Source organism: Carassius carassius, chromosome 43 (genome assembly GCF_963082965.1).
Source record: "Carassius carassius chromosome 43, fCarCar2.1, whole genome shotgun sequence".
In the NCBI taxonomy this organism is placed as follows: Eukaryota; Metazoa; Chordata; class Actinopteri; order Cypriniformes; family Cyprinidae; genus Carassius; species Carassius carassius.
Window position 1 is genome coordinate 4563302 of NC_081797.1, and position 13589 is coordinate 4576890.

The following is a 13589-nucleotide window of genomic DNA, read 5'->3' on the forward strand; positions in this document are numbered from 1 at the left end:
TGTGTGTGTTAAGGGTTTAAAGCTGTTATCGTATCTGTATAATGAAGCTCAGAGTAACTGCAGTAATAAGTTATGCTGAAGAGCACAGTGAGAAACTCATCTCCTTTCTCTTTTTATTTATTTAACTATTATTCATCTCCCGAAGGTCACGTAAGCGCAGAGGTTTTTGTGAAACCCTATATTTTCCCAGTCACTGATACCATGAAATGGTAGTGAGATGCTGTAGTGTCTGACTGGCATTTAAATGCACAATGGAGATACTCTGCTATTATTTACTCACCTTCATGTTGGAACAAACCTGTATGCTGTTATTCTTCTCATGCAGTGTGAATGGAGAATCATCACACTGCCCTTTCCCTCTTAGAGGTTGTCTGTCAAGTCCCAAAAACAAAATTGATAATCATGCCCTCTGTAGAAGCCCTGAATTCATATTTGCATTCACGCTCCGTTTCAGAAATGGCTCATTGATGAGTTTGATGTCACCCAATAATGGAAATTTCCTGAAAATGTACTCACACCTCAGGCTAGATAGGTTTGATTTTTCATAGGAATAGATTTGGAGAAATGTAGCATTGCATCACTTGCTTACCAATGGATGCTCTGCAGTGAATGGGTGCCGTCAGAATCAGTGTCCAAACAAGCTGATAAAAACATCACAATATCCACAAATAATCCACGAAACTCCAGTCTATCGATTAATGTCTTGTTGTGAAGTGAAAAGCTGTGTTTTAAGAAACAAATCCATCAAGACATTTTAACTTTAAATTGTTGAATCCATTTGTCAGTTATTATAGAGTTGATGCCATTTAGAGTCTTTTTATTTTTTATTTGTATTTGTAAAAAAAAAGTGAAATGTTCTGCTGTCAGTGTTCTGATAATATTCAAATGATTATTATTATTATTATTTGTAATTTCATTGGTTTCCCATAACTTATTTCACCAAAGAAAAAAAAAAGAAAAAAAGAAAACAAATGTGTGTATATATATATATATATATATATATATATATGTATGTGTTTCTATAATCTTTATTTTTGTATTTTACTTAATATTATTATTATTATTATTATTATTATTATATTAATATTTGTCATTTCATCCATTTTCAGTATCAACAAAAAATTTTTTTGTGACATCCTTGCTTTGAAAAGTTTCTATAATTAATTCATTTATTTATTCATTAATTAATTTAGCTCAGATAGTTGCGCATGTTGGTAACAATGCTAAGTTTATGGGTTTGATTCTAGATAAAGCATGCAGTAAGTATAATTTTTTAGTGTAAATCCATGTCCCAAATGCATAAATGTGTATGTTTAATAAAAAATATATACATATATATAGTTTAGCCTAGTTAGTACACATTATAATGTAGCTTTCTAATAATACTGTATATTATGTAACAGTGGTTGTCTGTGAAATGTTCTAGGTTTGTCTCAGACTGGGTGTAAAGTGGTGTCTTCTGTGACGTAGAGTACATAAAGAGTTTATGATCGAGGTCAATGAGGATTATCTGACCTCCAGAGGTGAGCTTCTCAGTCTCACGCTTTCATTTTGTTGGATTTTCAGATGGTTAAATGCATACATTTTCTGCTGCATTATTATGGATTTCTTGGACTATCTTTATAATGTGTAGTTACATAAGTGATAACAGTCTTAAAATCAATGTCATTTATGCAAAATTCCTTTAAAAATGAATGAATCCGTTTCCTCAGATAAGAAGTTTAGGACACAGGGCTACACTCTATTTCGCGGGATGCTGAGGACTGTGTGCCGGTGTTCCTCAAACACATCGCCAATGAAGTCTGTGTGTGCGGGACAACGATCAAGCTGCTATAAATCAATAAAACACTTTATAATGCTTCATATACACTACTGCTAAAAACTTTGGGCTCCATAAGATTTTTTTGTATGTTTTTAGTGTCTTATGTTCATCAAGGCTGCATTATATTTTATGAAAAAAAATAAAACGGTAGTAATGTGAAATATAAAAATTTAGAATAACTGTTTTCTGCTTGAATATATTGTAAAATGTAATTTATTACTGTGATGCAAAGCTCGAATTTTCAGCTCAATTACTCCAGTCTTCAGTGTCACGTGATCCTTTAGAAATTATTCTAATATGCTGATTTGCTGCTCAAGAAACATGTATTATCATTATCAATGTTGAAAACAGTTTTCCGCTTCATATGGTTAAGTGAAACTTTTTTTTTTTTTGTCTTTACTGTTACTCTTCATCAGTTTAATGCAACCCTGCTGCATAGAGATTTTCGTTTATTAATATATATATATATATATATATATCGTACTGACCCCAAACATTTGAACTGTACTCTCAATGTACAATAAATTAAGTAATAATAAATAAATAAAAATACATTTTATTGGAGATAATTACGACTAACTCCTATCTTCAGGTCAGATGTCCCAGTGCCCAGGATCGCTTTGAGGTTTTTTTGGTGAGACTGCACCTGTCATCATGCTGATTAAATGATTTGTGGAGATTTGTTTTGGAGATGTTAATAGGTTGTAAATCAATGATGAGGTTTTTAAAATAGCTCATCCAGGTTAAATGTTTATGTCTGCAGTATGCTTCCTCAATTCAGAGCCAATAATGGGGCACAGCCGGTGCTGTTGGCATGGCAACAGACGAAATTTTAAAAGCCGGTCCATTAACCCAGTTTCATCAGGACACTCTGACCTGGGCTAAAATCAGCTTTATTGTTTTGCGCTGAAGTCTGTCTTCCTTCATTCTCTCTCTCTCTCAGGCCATGAGGACTGAACAGGCTAGACAGGAGCTCATTAACCAGGGCAGTGTGTCAGCGGCCAAGACCCTGGAGAGAATCAGAGGTCAGAAATCTGTCCCATCAAAACCCAGAAACACACACACATGCATCTGATGTTGTTAGCAGCTTCTGTCTGGGTAGAATTAGTCGTGCGTAGCCAGACTTGACTTTCATCATAGTTCCATGTCCCAAATAGCACCCTTCTAAATTATGAAGTAAGATGGGACACTCTATGGGCCTGCAAGTTCACATTGAGTGTGTGTGTGTATATATATATTGCCTGACCTAAACATGAACTGAAATTATATATATCAATTAAACATATTATTTCAGCTAATTGCCAAGGCAACGTTTTTTTTTCATTTGTAATAAAACTAAACATTCTAAAACTGAATCCTAATAAAAAAATGATTTCAAAACACAATAAAATTACTAAAAGTATTAATCAAATACAAGAGTTCTTATTGTCGTTTAGTTTGGTTTAGTTCAGTTTATGTACTAAAATAAAACTAAATAGACTAAAACCAAACTGCAATAGAAAGTAAGCAGACATATTTAAAACAAAAATGACAAAACAATACAATAAAATTACTAAAATTATAAAACGACTAAGATACAAGTAATTAAATAAGTAAAACTAAAAAAGCTCAAATGAAAAGAAAACTATGTAGACATACTTAAGAAACACTAATGACAAAAAAAATACATTATTTACTAAAAAACTAATTTGACTCTAAATTACTTCATTGTTTAGTTTAAGTATTAAGATGACTAAAACATAATAATAAAAAAAAAGCTGGCTTTCATTTTATTATTATAATTTTTTTATCTTTAAGTACTAAAATAACTAAATAATCTAAACTACGTATGACAACTATGAATACAAAACTAGTTGCTAAACATTCTTTATTTTTGTTTAGTTTAAGTACTAAGATGACTAAAACTAAAACTTAATAAAAAACTATATAGACATAATAAAAAATGAAACTAATAATGGCAACAACAAAAAAACGATACAATTACTTAAATTTGAAATAACTACTGGTTACTAAAGCAATATTTCTCATTCTCAAGTACTAAAATAACAAAAACTAAAATTTAAAACATAGACAAAATCAATCTAATTCAATATATTAACACAAACTGTAATAGTATTTCAGTGATACTACAATAACAGTGTGTAGCAAACAATGTTTTTCGCGTGCGGAAGACACAGAACTGTTCTCCTCGTAGAGGTCAAGTATTAATTATCAGGATGACTAGCGAGAGAGATCTCCTCTCCACAGAGGCAGATGAATGGAGATTACAGCTGACGCCCCGCTGTTCTCGCTCTCGCCCCCTGCAGGTCCCCAGGTGTCACCGCATCTGGCGGAAGAGGCCCAGAAGAGAGAGCGATTCGAAGAGATGAAACGGCAGCTGGAGCTCGACCAGGAGGTGAGGAGCATATTAATAACCAGTCAGTTAAACCATCTCCAGTGGATCGAACTGCTGCGAGACGGAAGGAGCAGGAAGATGAGTTCAGCTACGCTCGAGAGCTAAGAGACTGCAGACCCTCGAGGAGCAGCTGAAGCGCAGGGCACAGCTTACATTACAATCAGAGAAAAGAACAATTGAGGCTGTAGCGGAGCAGTCACCGCCCACAGTCATTTATTTCCCATTCATATTTTCTGCAGGCATTTGAGCAGTTTATTCAGTAAAACATTTTGAGCTGTGAACCAAAACAAACAGCTCTAAGATGAATCCTAATGTTTTAATATTAGATTCAAAGAAAGAAGTACTTAAGAAAAATTACAAAGGTACAAGATTGTGTTTTTTATGAGGATATGAACTACTTATTCTATAAAGCATTCGAGATAAATTGTAACTTTTTACAACTTTTTATTTTTGTATTAACAAAATAACATCCATTCAAACAAAAACAAACAAAGGGGGAGCAACAGACATATTATCAATAATTTACAATCTGAAAGAGAGAAAAACAAAAATCTAATGATATGGTCATTCCTTTATATGTCAGAAGAAAAACATTGGCGTGCATCAATGGAACTAGGTTGAGCCTTGTTAATTCGTGCTGTTGTACATTCACAGGTTACTATCTTAAGGACACTATGAAGCAATTAAAGGCATTTTTGTTGAAATTGCATTGACTTTTAGCTGCATATCGTTTCCCCCTCAGAGCTCATGGTAGGTCTGTCTTGAAAAGTTCATGTTATCCATAAAAATCTATTTCACTTTGAAGAGAATTTTAATAGGATTTTTTTGCACTGTTGCACTTTATAAAATGACTCAAATGTCCAGAGAGATCAAAGACATGTATTAAATGGTGTATTATTCAGTGTGTGTTTAGGATGGATCTGATCGCTCCGTACAGTCAGTTATCTGAAGCCGAAAGCTTAATGTGGAAGGTGCAGAGGATGAAACTCGATGAGCGCAGGGTGAACTTCCTGCAGCAAGAACAAATGAATGTACAGGTCTGATATCATATTTAAGAGTTTTTATTGTAGAGTTTGGCCCATTTAGATTTTTTGCCTTTGTAAAATATTTTTTAGGACCTGTTTAGTATCTTGTGTCATTAATTCAATTGTTCTGATTAATAATAAATGATTATTATTTTCATTCTTTTTCTTTATAGTTATCTTTTTATTTTACTATTTTATATTACTAAAATATATTTATAAATCTAAATTATATTTATATTTTTCTATTTTTTTTTTTTAATTTTAGTAGAGCAATATATACTAAGCAGGCAATAATCATTTTCTGTCTCTAATATTGCAATGGTAATATTATTTTTCTTATTATTTGCCATTTTATTTTGAGTAACTTTTTATTAAAATATATTTATAATATTTTTTACCATTTTCTTTTTTGCGTTTTAAGAGATTTTGTAAATACCTGTGTAGTGTCTTACTCTGCTATTGTAATAGTGATATTATACTTTTTACAAAGTATAATTTTAATTTAAAGAAATAATACAACTAAAATCTCACTTATGTCTCATGAAATCTCCAGTTCTCAGATTGTGAACCATCCTTTCCGAGTTCCTTAGACTCTTAATTGTCTGGTAGTTGTACTTGATAGTTTTCAGATATGTATGGATTTAAAGTACTTTTGTGTTGAAGTGACAGATAAGGGGAAGTCTTTATCTCTGAGGTGTTATGATTTCTCTTTAGGCTCTTCTGGAGAAGTTTCCTTTAGATCAGGAGGGCCTCCCTGTACAACTACACAGTGAGGTCTTTGTTCTGTTCTTTTTACTCCTCTATAAAATCATAAATTCAGCCTACTGTGATGCTGTTTTAATTGTTTTCGTTTCGTTTGTTTGCAGCTCTCAGAGCAGCAGAATCTACGAGAGCAGCAAATAGCAGATTCTGTTCTCCCAGAATCCTCTGTTCCTCCCTGTCCTCCTGCCATTGATGAAGCTCAAGCTCTCATATCAGAGGAAAGCAACATTGCTGACTTCATTCCCAAGCCTCCACGTATCCCTTATAGTGGTGCCGTGACCCATTCCCTTCACAACATTGGATCTGACCCCTGCAATCTCCCCAGAAACCCCACCCACAGCAGCCACACCCATCAACCTCCCACATATGTGTCGGTGAATACGTAATGGAATTCCTAGAGTCTGTCTCTGTACCTAATATACTCAGACATGCTTCCAAGTCCAGCTTCCCACTAGGTCACTTCACTCCAGAGGTGCCAGCAGGCGTCACCCAAAGGCTAGTATTCATGGACACCCTTCACAGAGCTCCGTACAGCTGGGAGGCTCCACCGCCTCGGGGCAGAACACGGGCCCAATCCGCTCTGAGTCAAACATCCCTGCACAAACTACTCAAGAGCGAAAACATGTGAGACACAGAGAGATAGCCAGTGTACAGAAAAACAACCGACTGGAGAAGAGACCGCAACAGAGCCCTCGGTGGCCAGCACAGGTTCAGTGCCAAAGCAAGCCGCCCAGGAGCCAACAGAGGAAGCCAAGTCCTGTGAGAGTGTTAGCCAGCCCTCTCACTGTTCTCAGCCAGAGCAAGAACAATCTGTGTCTCTTCTCAGAAGCTTCCATGAGTCAGAGTCTGATTCTGATACAAGAAATAACATCCAGCATCTGATCTCATCTTTGCAGAGACTCCTCTGCAGTCTGTGGCCACGCCCATATAAGGATTGGCGAACATGTTTCTGAAGTGACAACTCTCCTTTCCATGCCTAACATCCATGGCCACGCCTCTGACGCCCATATAAGGATTGGCGAACATGTTTCTAAAGTGACAACTCTCCTTTCCATGCCTAACATCCATGGCCACGCCTCTGACGCCCATATAAGGATTGGCGAACATGTTTCTGAAGTGACAACTCTCCTTTCCATGCCTAACATCCATGGCCACGCCTCTGACGCCCATATAAGGGTTGGCGAACATGTTTCTGAAGTGATAACTCCCCTTTCCACACCTAACATCCATGGCCACGCCTCTGACGCCCATATAAGGGTTGGTGAACATGTTTCTGAAGGGTGGTGTCAGGGAGTTTGAACCGACCCAGACGTCCAACCAAATCTGACCAACACCAGAAGATGCAGAGAAACCTTGCGTAATAATGTATATATAGTCTTTCTCTCTCTCTCTCTCTCTCTCTCTCTCTCTCTCGCTCTCGCTCTCTCTCTCTCGCTCTCTCTCTCTCTCTCTCTCTCTCTCTCTCTCTCTATATATATATATATATATATATGTGTGTGTGTGTGTGTGTGTTTGATTTCTGTTGGTCATACACTTTGTGAATCCACTGTGGTAAATTATTTAATATTGTTTGTATTTGTAATGTTGTAATGCAGCGCCCCCTAGTGAGCCATTCGCTCTGGATGAGGGACTGTCTGCCTGGGTTCTGGGACTGGGATTGTCTCCTAAAGGGAGTCCAGAGTACTGCTATCTTCTCAGCCTGGCTTCACAGTACCAGGACTCGTATGGTCTGATGAGTGAGTACTGGACCGGCTGCCTTCATCATGACCCACTAAAGTGTTCTCTCTTTCTGTCAGAAACTGAGGGGTTTGTGTTGTCGTTCCTGCTGACCCGTCCCGGCACTGTGCCACCGACACCACTGCTGTTCAGCTCAGTGAGATGATGCCACTTCCTGTACTCATGAAACACTCCGTTACAACACCACTCATTACACAGTATGTAGACTAGAGCTGGGACAAAAATAAACAGTATGTAGACTAGAACTGGGACAAAAAAGAAAAACCGTTTTGGTTTATCACAGGCTTTATTTGAACTATGCAGCTTTGCTTATTAAAATCTCAACATTTACTGTGTAAATCATACTTCCAAATGAAGAACTCTTGTGTGAGATTTATTTTAGATTTTTTCTTTATATCTTTGGCATGAAGAAATCTATTTTGGTTCGTAGAAATATTCAAGAAAGGATGACTTTTATGAGCCTGTTCTTTGTGAGGCAAGTTGGTTTGAATAAGGATTGATTGAACTGATTTTTCAAATTCATGTTTAAAAATTAAACACAACAGTAAATTGATAAATTAGGTGATTGGGTACTTCGTAATGTTTACATTGTAACTGAAATACATTTTCAAATCAAATCCAAATCGAATTGCGAAATCAGTTGCAATATCCAGCTCTAATGTGAACTCCCTTTATTCCAAAAAAAAAAAAAAAAAAAAAGTACATTTAAAACTCTCTCTTTCCTGAGTGTGTCTATGGTAAATAAGGCTGTGGTGGATTATTCCTTCATGGAGAAGTACTTTGAGACTCTCAGGCATTTCCTGTTGATGGAAGATGGAGAGTTTGCCATCTCTCTCAGCGATCAGTTTGTTTGAGAAGGTCTGAGTGCAGTTTTTACACAAAATCAGATTCCAAATTAAACATCTGAGAGATTATATCTTGACATCTCTTGCTGAATTAACGATGCCGCATAATTTGGTCATGTGACATCCTGTAAGTGTAGCATACTACTGTTGGAAATGCTTATCACGATGTGTTTAGCATGTGTTTAGCATGCAAATTCTGAGTATGGGTCACCATACTTGGCTGATTGTCACTTCACTTTTTTTTTTTTTTTTTTTTTGTGTGTTTAGCTGGGCAGTGGTCAGACGCCCGGTGAGCTGCTGACCCTGCTATTGTTGAACTCCATTCTCAATAAGGCCTTACAGTACAGTGTTCAGGGAGACAGCGAGCTGGTGGCTCACTTCACAGTTGCGCTGCGATACCTCCCTGAGATCTTCCATCCTCATGCATCAGACTCACTGAACTGTCTCGAGCTCTGCTTCAAAGTCAGAGACGCCCACTGGGTTCATTTCTTCAGTTTCTGATGCAATATTCTCGTAATCTCTCTCTTTCTCACGTTTCGTCTGTAGGTGGACTGGCCGGTAAATATCGTCATTACGGACAGCTGTCTGAACAAATACAACAGACTCTTCTCTTTCCTACTGAAGCTCAAAACACATGGAGTGGACCCTCCGAGACGTCTGGCTTCACCTCAAGAGGACTGGCGAGATTTCTTCCCCGCTTTCTTTTTCCACCCCTTATATATATATATATACTGTACACCCAGAAAATGTATATGAAACTTCTGGCTTATTGTGCAAACATTACAGATTTGTCACATTCAGCCCATCCATACTGAAGAGCATCTCAATTCATTCAGACTTCTATTGAAAATCTATTGCCATCTTTTTGTGGCAAATGAAACCACCCATCCCGCGAAAACATCTCTTTATTTTTGCTGTCATGCACAGTGTGCAAGACAAGGAGCTGCTATAAAACTAACCAACTGGTGCGGTCTTTAGAAAACCTGGCTAAATAAATACTGTATTGTTGCCAACAAAGTCATCACAAATACAGCTTGTTCTCCAGCAGAGATTCACACAAGCCAAGTGCTCCTGCAGGGAGTTCAGACGCCTCCAAACGGTCCATATCCTACACTTCTGTAGTGTTTTATCTTTCCTTGAATGAAGAGTTGTTGTACCAGAACAATTGCAGGAACTTGGTATGACATGATCATTTAACTCACTAGTGAACAAGTATGTCAATGTAATCAGTCGTATTTTAATACTAGTTAAAATGATGATTAGAGGCTGTTTTTTGTATTTTCAAGGGGCATTAAAAACATGTTTTCTTGTAAGTTGAATGACTGTCTATGCTTGTTTTTTGCAGTGGTGACCAAACTGGTGGACAAAGGCTATCAGCCCCATCTGGAGGACTTCCTGTTGCAGATCAACCTTAAGAAGAACAACTAAGACTGTTGATTGTCATGTGTGTGGTTTTGAGCCCTCCAGATCTCCTGCTTCAGTGTGTATGTAATCACAATCGCAATGTGTTTGACTGACAAACTCAAAGCCTCACATTTTTCTCCGTACTGATGCTGTTCAATGGTCACAAAGCTTTATTAGAGTTTTACATTCTGAACAGAGCTGAGGCTAACACTAATAACTGCTGCACATCCATTCACATTCATGAATGTTTTTATTTTTCGTCATGCTAAAGCTTATCGCAGGTTACACTTCAGATGGTTACTGAGGCATATTAGAGTTAGAGAAACACTTGCTCCAGCACAATAGATGTAAACCGTTCAATGTTATTCACTAGCAAACCACTTGCAGGAACTTGATTTCTGCTCAGAAAGGAAATACTGAGGGGAAAAAGCCCTTTAGCGCCAAAAAAAAAAAAAAAAGTTTGAAAAATTATTTTCTTTTGTTACCAGACTCACCCTGAGATTAATTTTTCCACAGAATGAATGATAAAATATATGCAGCTGTTTTTTCATCTACAGGATGGGTCCAAATTTCCTATTTCAGTTAATGTTTTCTATGCTATCAAATGTAAACAGACAACAGGAAGTAAACTCATGCTAGTGGTTTTAAATTAGTGTTTTAAAAGCAATCTAAAAAAATATTAAAACCAAAACTGTAGAGAAATAAATGCAATTTTGTTTTGCATTCTGCTGAATCCCAATCTGCACACTAGCACATCTAGCAAGTCAAAAAAATGTACCTTTTTTAATCAATATCTGCATGTAAGCATTAGCATTTAACTGAATTAGATTTTTAAGTTACTTTAAAGGAACAGTTTATCTGAAAAAACAAATATTTGCTGAACATTTCTCTCCCTCGGGCAATCAAAGATGAGTTTGTTTCTTCATTGGATCAGATTTGGAGAAATGCAGCATTACATCATTTGCTCAAACTCATCTTTGATTTCCCGAGGGTAAGCAAATTGTCAGGTAATTTTCATTTTGGGCAAATTATTAATTTGTTTTTGTTCATGCATTCAGAAATTTTACCAAGAACACCACAAATGTGTTTTCATTCTGAAGCAGTATTAGCATGCATGAATACATATTAAAACTTCACTTCACTTGCATTCTAAAGTATATAATTGCTAGTATGCAAATTGGGATTCATACCAGTTTTGCAAAACTTGATTAAAAGCATGGTATCTTAATGGAATGTAAATGATTATATAAAAAAAAAAATCAGCATTTAAAGTCAGATGCAACAGGGAGTAAGAAAGTGCAAATAAATGTTCAGGTTTCATGGTTATGTAGTGTGAGAAACCTGAAATCTTCCTGTTATAGGCAACAAAATAAACCACTATTAAGAAATCGGTTTGTAGCTGAAACCGCATATGACTTTAGGAAGGAACAGTAATCAAGATTAAATGACAATCGATGCAAATAAAAGACTTTTCTTAAAGTGACAGTATACCCAAAAATGAGAACTCTTGAGTTGCTTCTTTTTTTTCCCACACAGAGAAACTGAAACATTAATTCACACTGCTGAACTCCAAAACGTACCATTAACATATAATAAAACTGGTTTAGAGTACTCGAGCACTATATTCAGTCATGCAATACCCTTGCATGAGGAACAAACCAAATCGCAAGATGATATTCACTGGAGAAACTGTGAGAATTTTAATTTTTTGGTGAATTATTCCTTTAGCTTGTAAACTTGTGTCTGATGGATTAAAACAAGCCTTTAACCTTCATCATGAGCATGTACAACTGGGTGAGAGCTTAACGAATGAGCGATGTTCACTCAAACACCTGTGGCCTTTCCTTCATTAGTCTGTCTGGAGATGTGAGGGGGAGGACAGGAGAACAGCAGCAGGAAACGTGTGTGTGTGTGTGTGTGTGTTCAGATCAGGCCTCGGACTCCTGCTCGTCCGGTCCGGCTGCTTCCGCTTCGTCTCCCGTCTCGCTCTCCAGCAGCAAAAACTTGCCGTCGTTTGTCAGGGGCATTGACTTCATCAGCTGCGCCAGAGCTTCAGGGTCCTGATGAACACATGGACAACCGCTGAGGTAAAGTCAAGAAAATTACGTAAAAAAATAAACATTTATCAGTGCATCCTTTCATAAAAATATTTACAACCTATGAATAAAATGTAGCAAGTATTAAATATTTTTTAAACGTCCTACCATAAATAGATAAAAACTTCATTTTTAATTAGTAATATGCATTGCTAAGAACTTTATTTGGACAACTTTAAAGGTGATTTTCTCAATATTTAGATATTCTTGTTAATAGTTGTATCTCAGCCAAATATTGTCATAACATAATAAACCATACTTCAATGCAAAGCTTAATTATTTTGATTTCAGATGGTGTCGAAATCTCAAATTCAAAAAAATCTAAATTATATTTTATCACTATTGATAAAAAATTAGATTAATACATATGAATATACATATATGAATATTAATGGTTATTAATACATTAAATATAGTACAATGACATTCTAGATATTGTTTATATTTTTTTAAATATTTAAAATTTTTGATTTAATGTGGTATTAATATGGTATTTCAAAGTGTGTGTCTGTGTGTGTGTGTATATATATATATATATATATATATATATATATATATATATATATATATATGTCTATATTAGGGGTGTAACGATACGCGTATTCGTATTGAACCGTTCGGTACGAGGCTTTCGGTTCGGTACGCGGTACGCATTATGGACCGAACGGTTCGTTGGACTAATTAATTATATTTGGAAAATAAAAAAAATTGTGAAATATAATGATATGCGTTCAACAAGGTAGCCCAATAACCCAAAACGACATAACAGGCAACGCCTCTGACACCCCTGAAGAAGAAAAAAACACCAACTTATATGTTTATGTTAGGCTACTCAGTCAGGCGCTCGCTCAATCAGTACGCGCTGAAGTCTCGTTGCAAAATGGCCAATGCGTTTAACAGACCAGAAATAGAAGATCCTCCAATAACCAACAGGTCTGGTGTTTGGGTGCACGTTGGATTCCCTGTAACTACTTTGTAGTGAAAAACGTAGGTTTTAAGAACATGCTTAATGTAATAGAGCCCCGGCTGTTACAATATTCCTTCACAAGCCCATTTCAGACAGACCGTAATTCCTGCTTTGTTCCAAAAAACATAAGCCCTATAGAGAACCAATTGAGTCAAAACACACTCAATATAAAAGTTATAGAGTTCCATATAAAAAGTTACATCTTTGTATTTGTTCATAACTAATGTAACATTTTCATTTTTTTTCATAAGGAGCTGTTTTTGTTTTATACAGTATGCTGCTAAGAAAACACCATAGAAGATGGGTAAAGAACAGCTCCATCATTGTTCAACGTAAAAAAAAAAAAAAAAAACATAATTTGTTAGTTTTAATAAATAAAATATTTTTAAAAAATCAAGGAAATTTATCTGCCAATTTTTTCTTTTTGCTGTATCTAAAACGTACCGAACCGTGACACCAGTGTATTGTATCGAACCGAACCGTGAATTTTGTGAACCGTTACACCCCTAATGTATATGTGTGTATATATATATATA

General features: G+C 36.0%; 1 protein-coding gene and 1 long non-coding RNA gene across 2 annotated transcripts in view; one reads left to right on the forward strand and one right to left on the reverse strand.

Moving 5' to 3' along the window:
- Positions 1 to 2581: 2581 nt before the first annotated feature.
- Positions 2582 to 7755, forward strand: LOC132124892 (uncharacterized). The gene is made up of 5 exons (XR_009426807.1): positions 2582 to 2847; positions 4129 to 4217; positions 5131 to 5254; positions 6109 to 7369; positions 7600 to 7755. It is a non-coding gene; the product is annotated as an uncharacterized LOC132124892 (long non-coding RNA).
- Positions 7756 to 11416: 3661 nt separating this feature from the next.
- Positions 11417 to 13589, reverse strand: part of appl2 (adaptor protein, phosphotyrosine interaction, PH domain and leucine zipper containing 2) — a 15921-nt gene continuing 13748 nt past the window's right edge. The window contains exon 21 of the mRNA XM_059535893.1: positions 11417 to 12050. Within this exon, the coding sequence (XP_059391876.1) occupies positions 11919 to 12050 (132 nt within the window). The 3' untranslated portion in view covers positions 11417 to 11918. The remainder of the gene's footprint in view (positions 12051 to 13589) is intronic.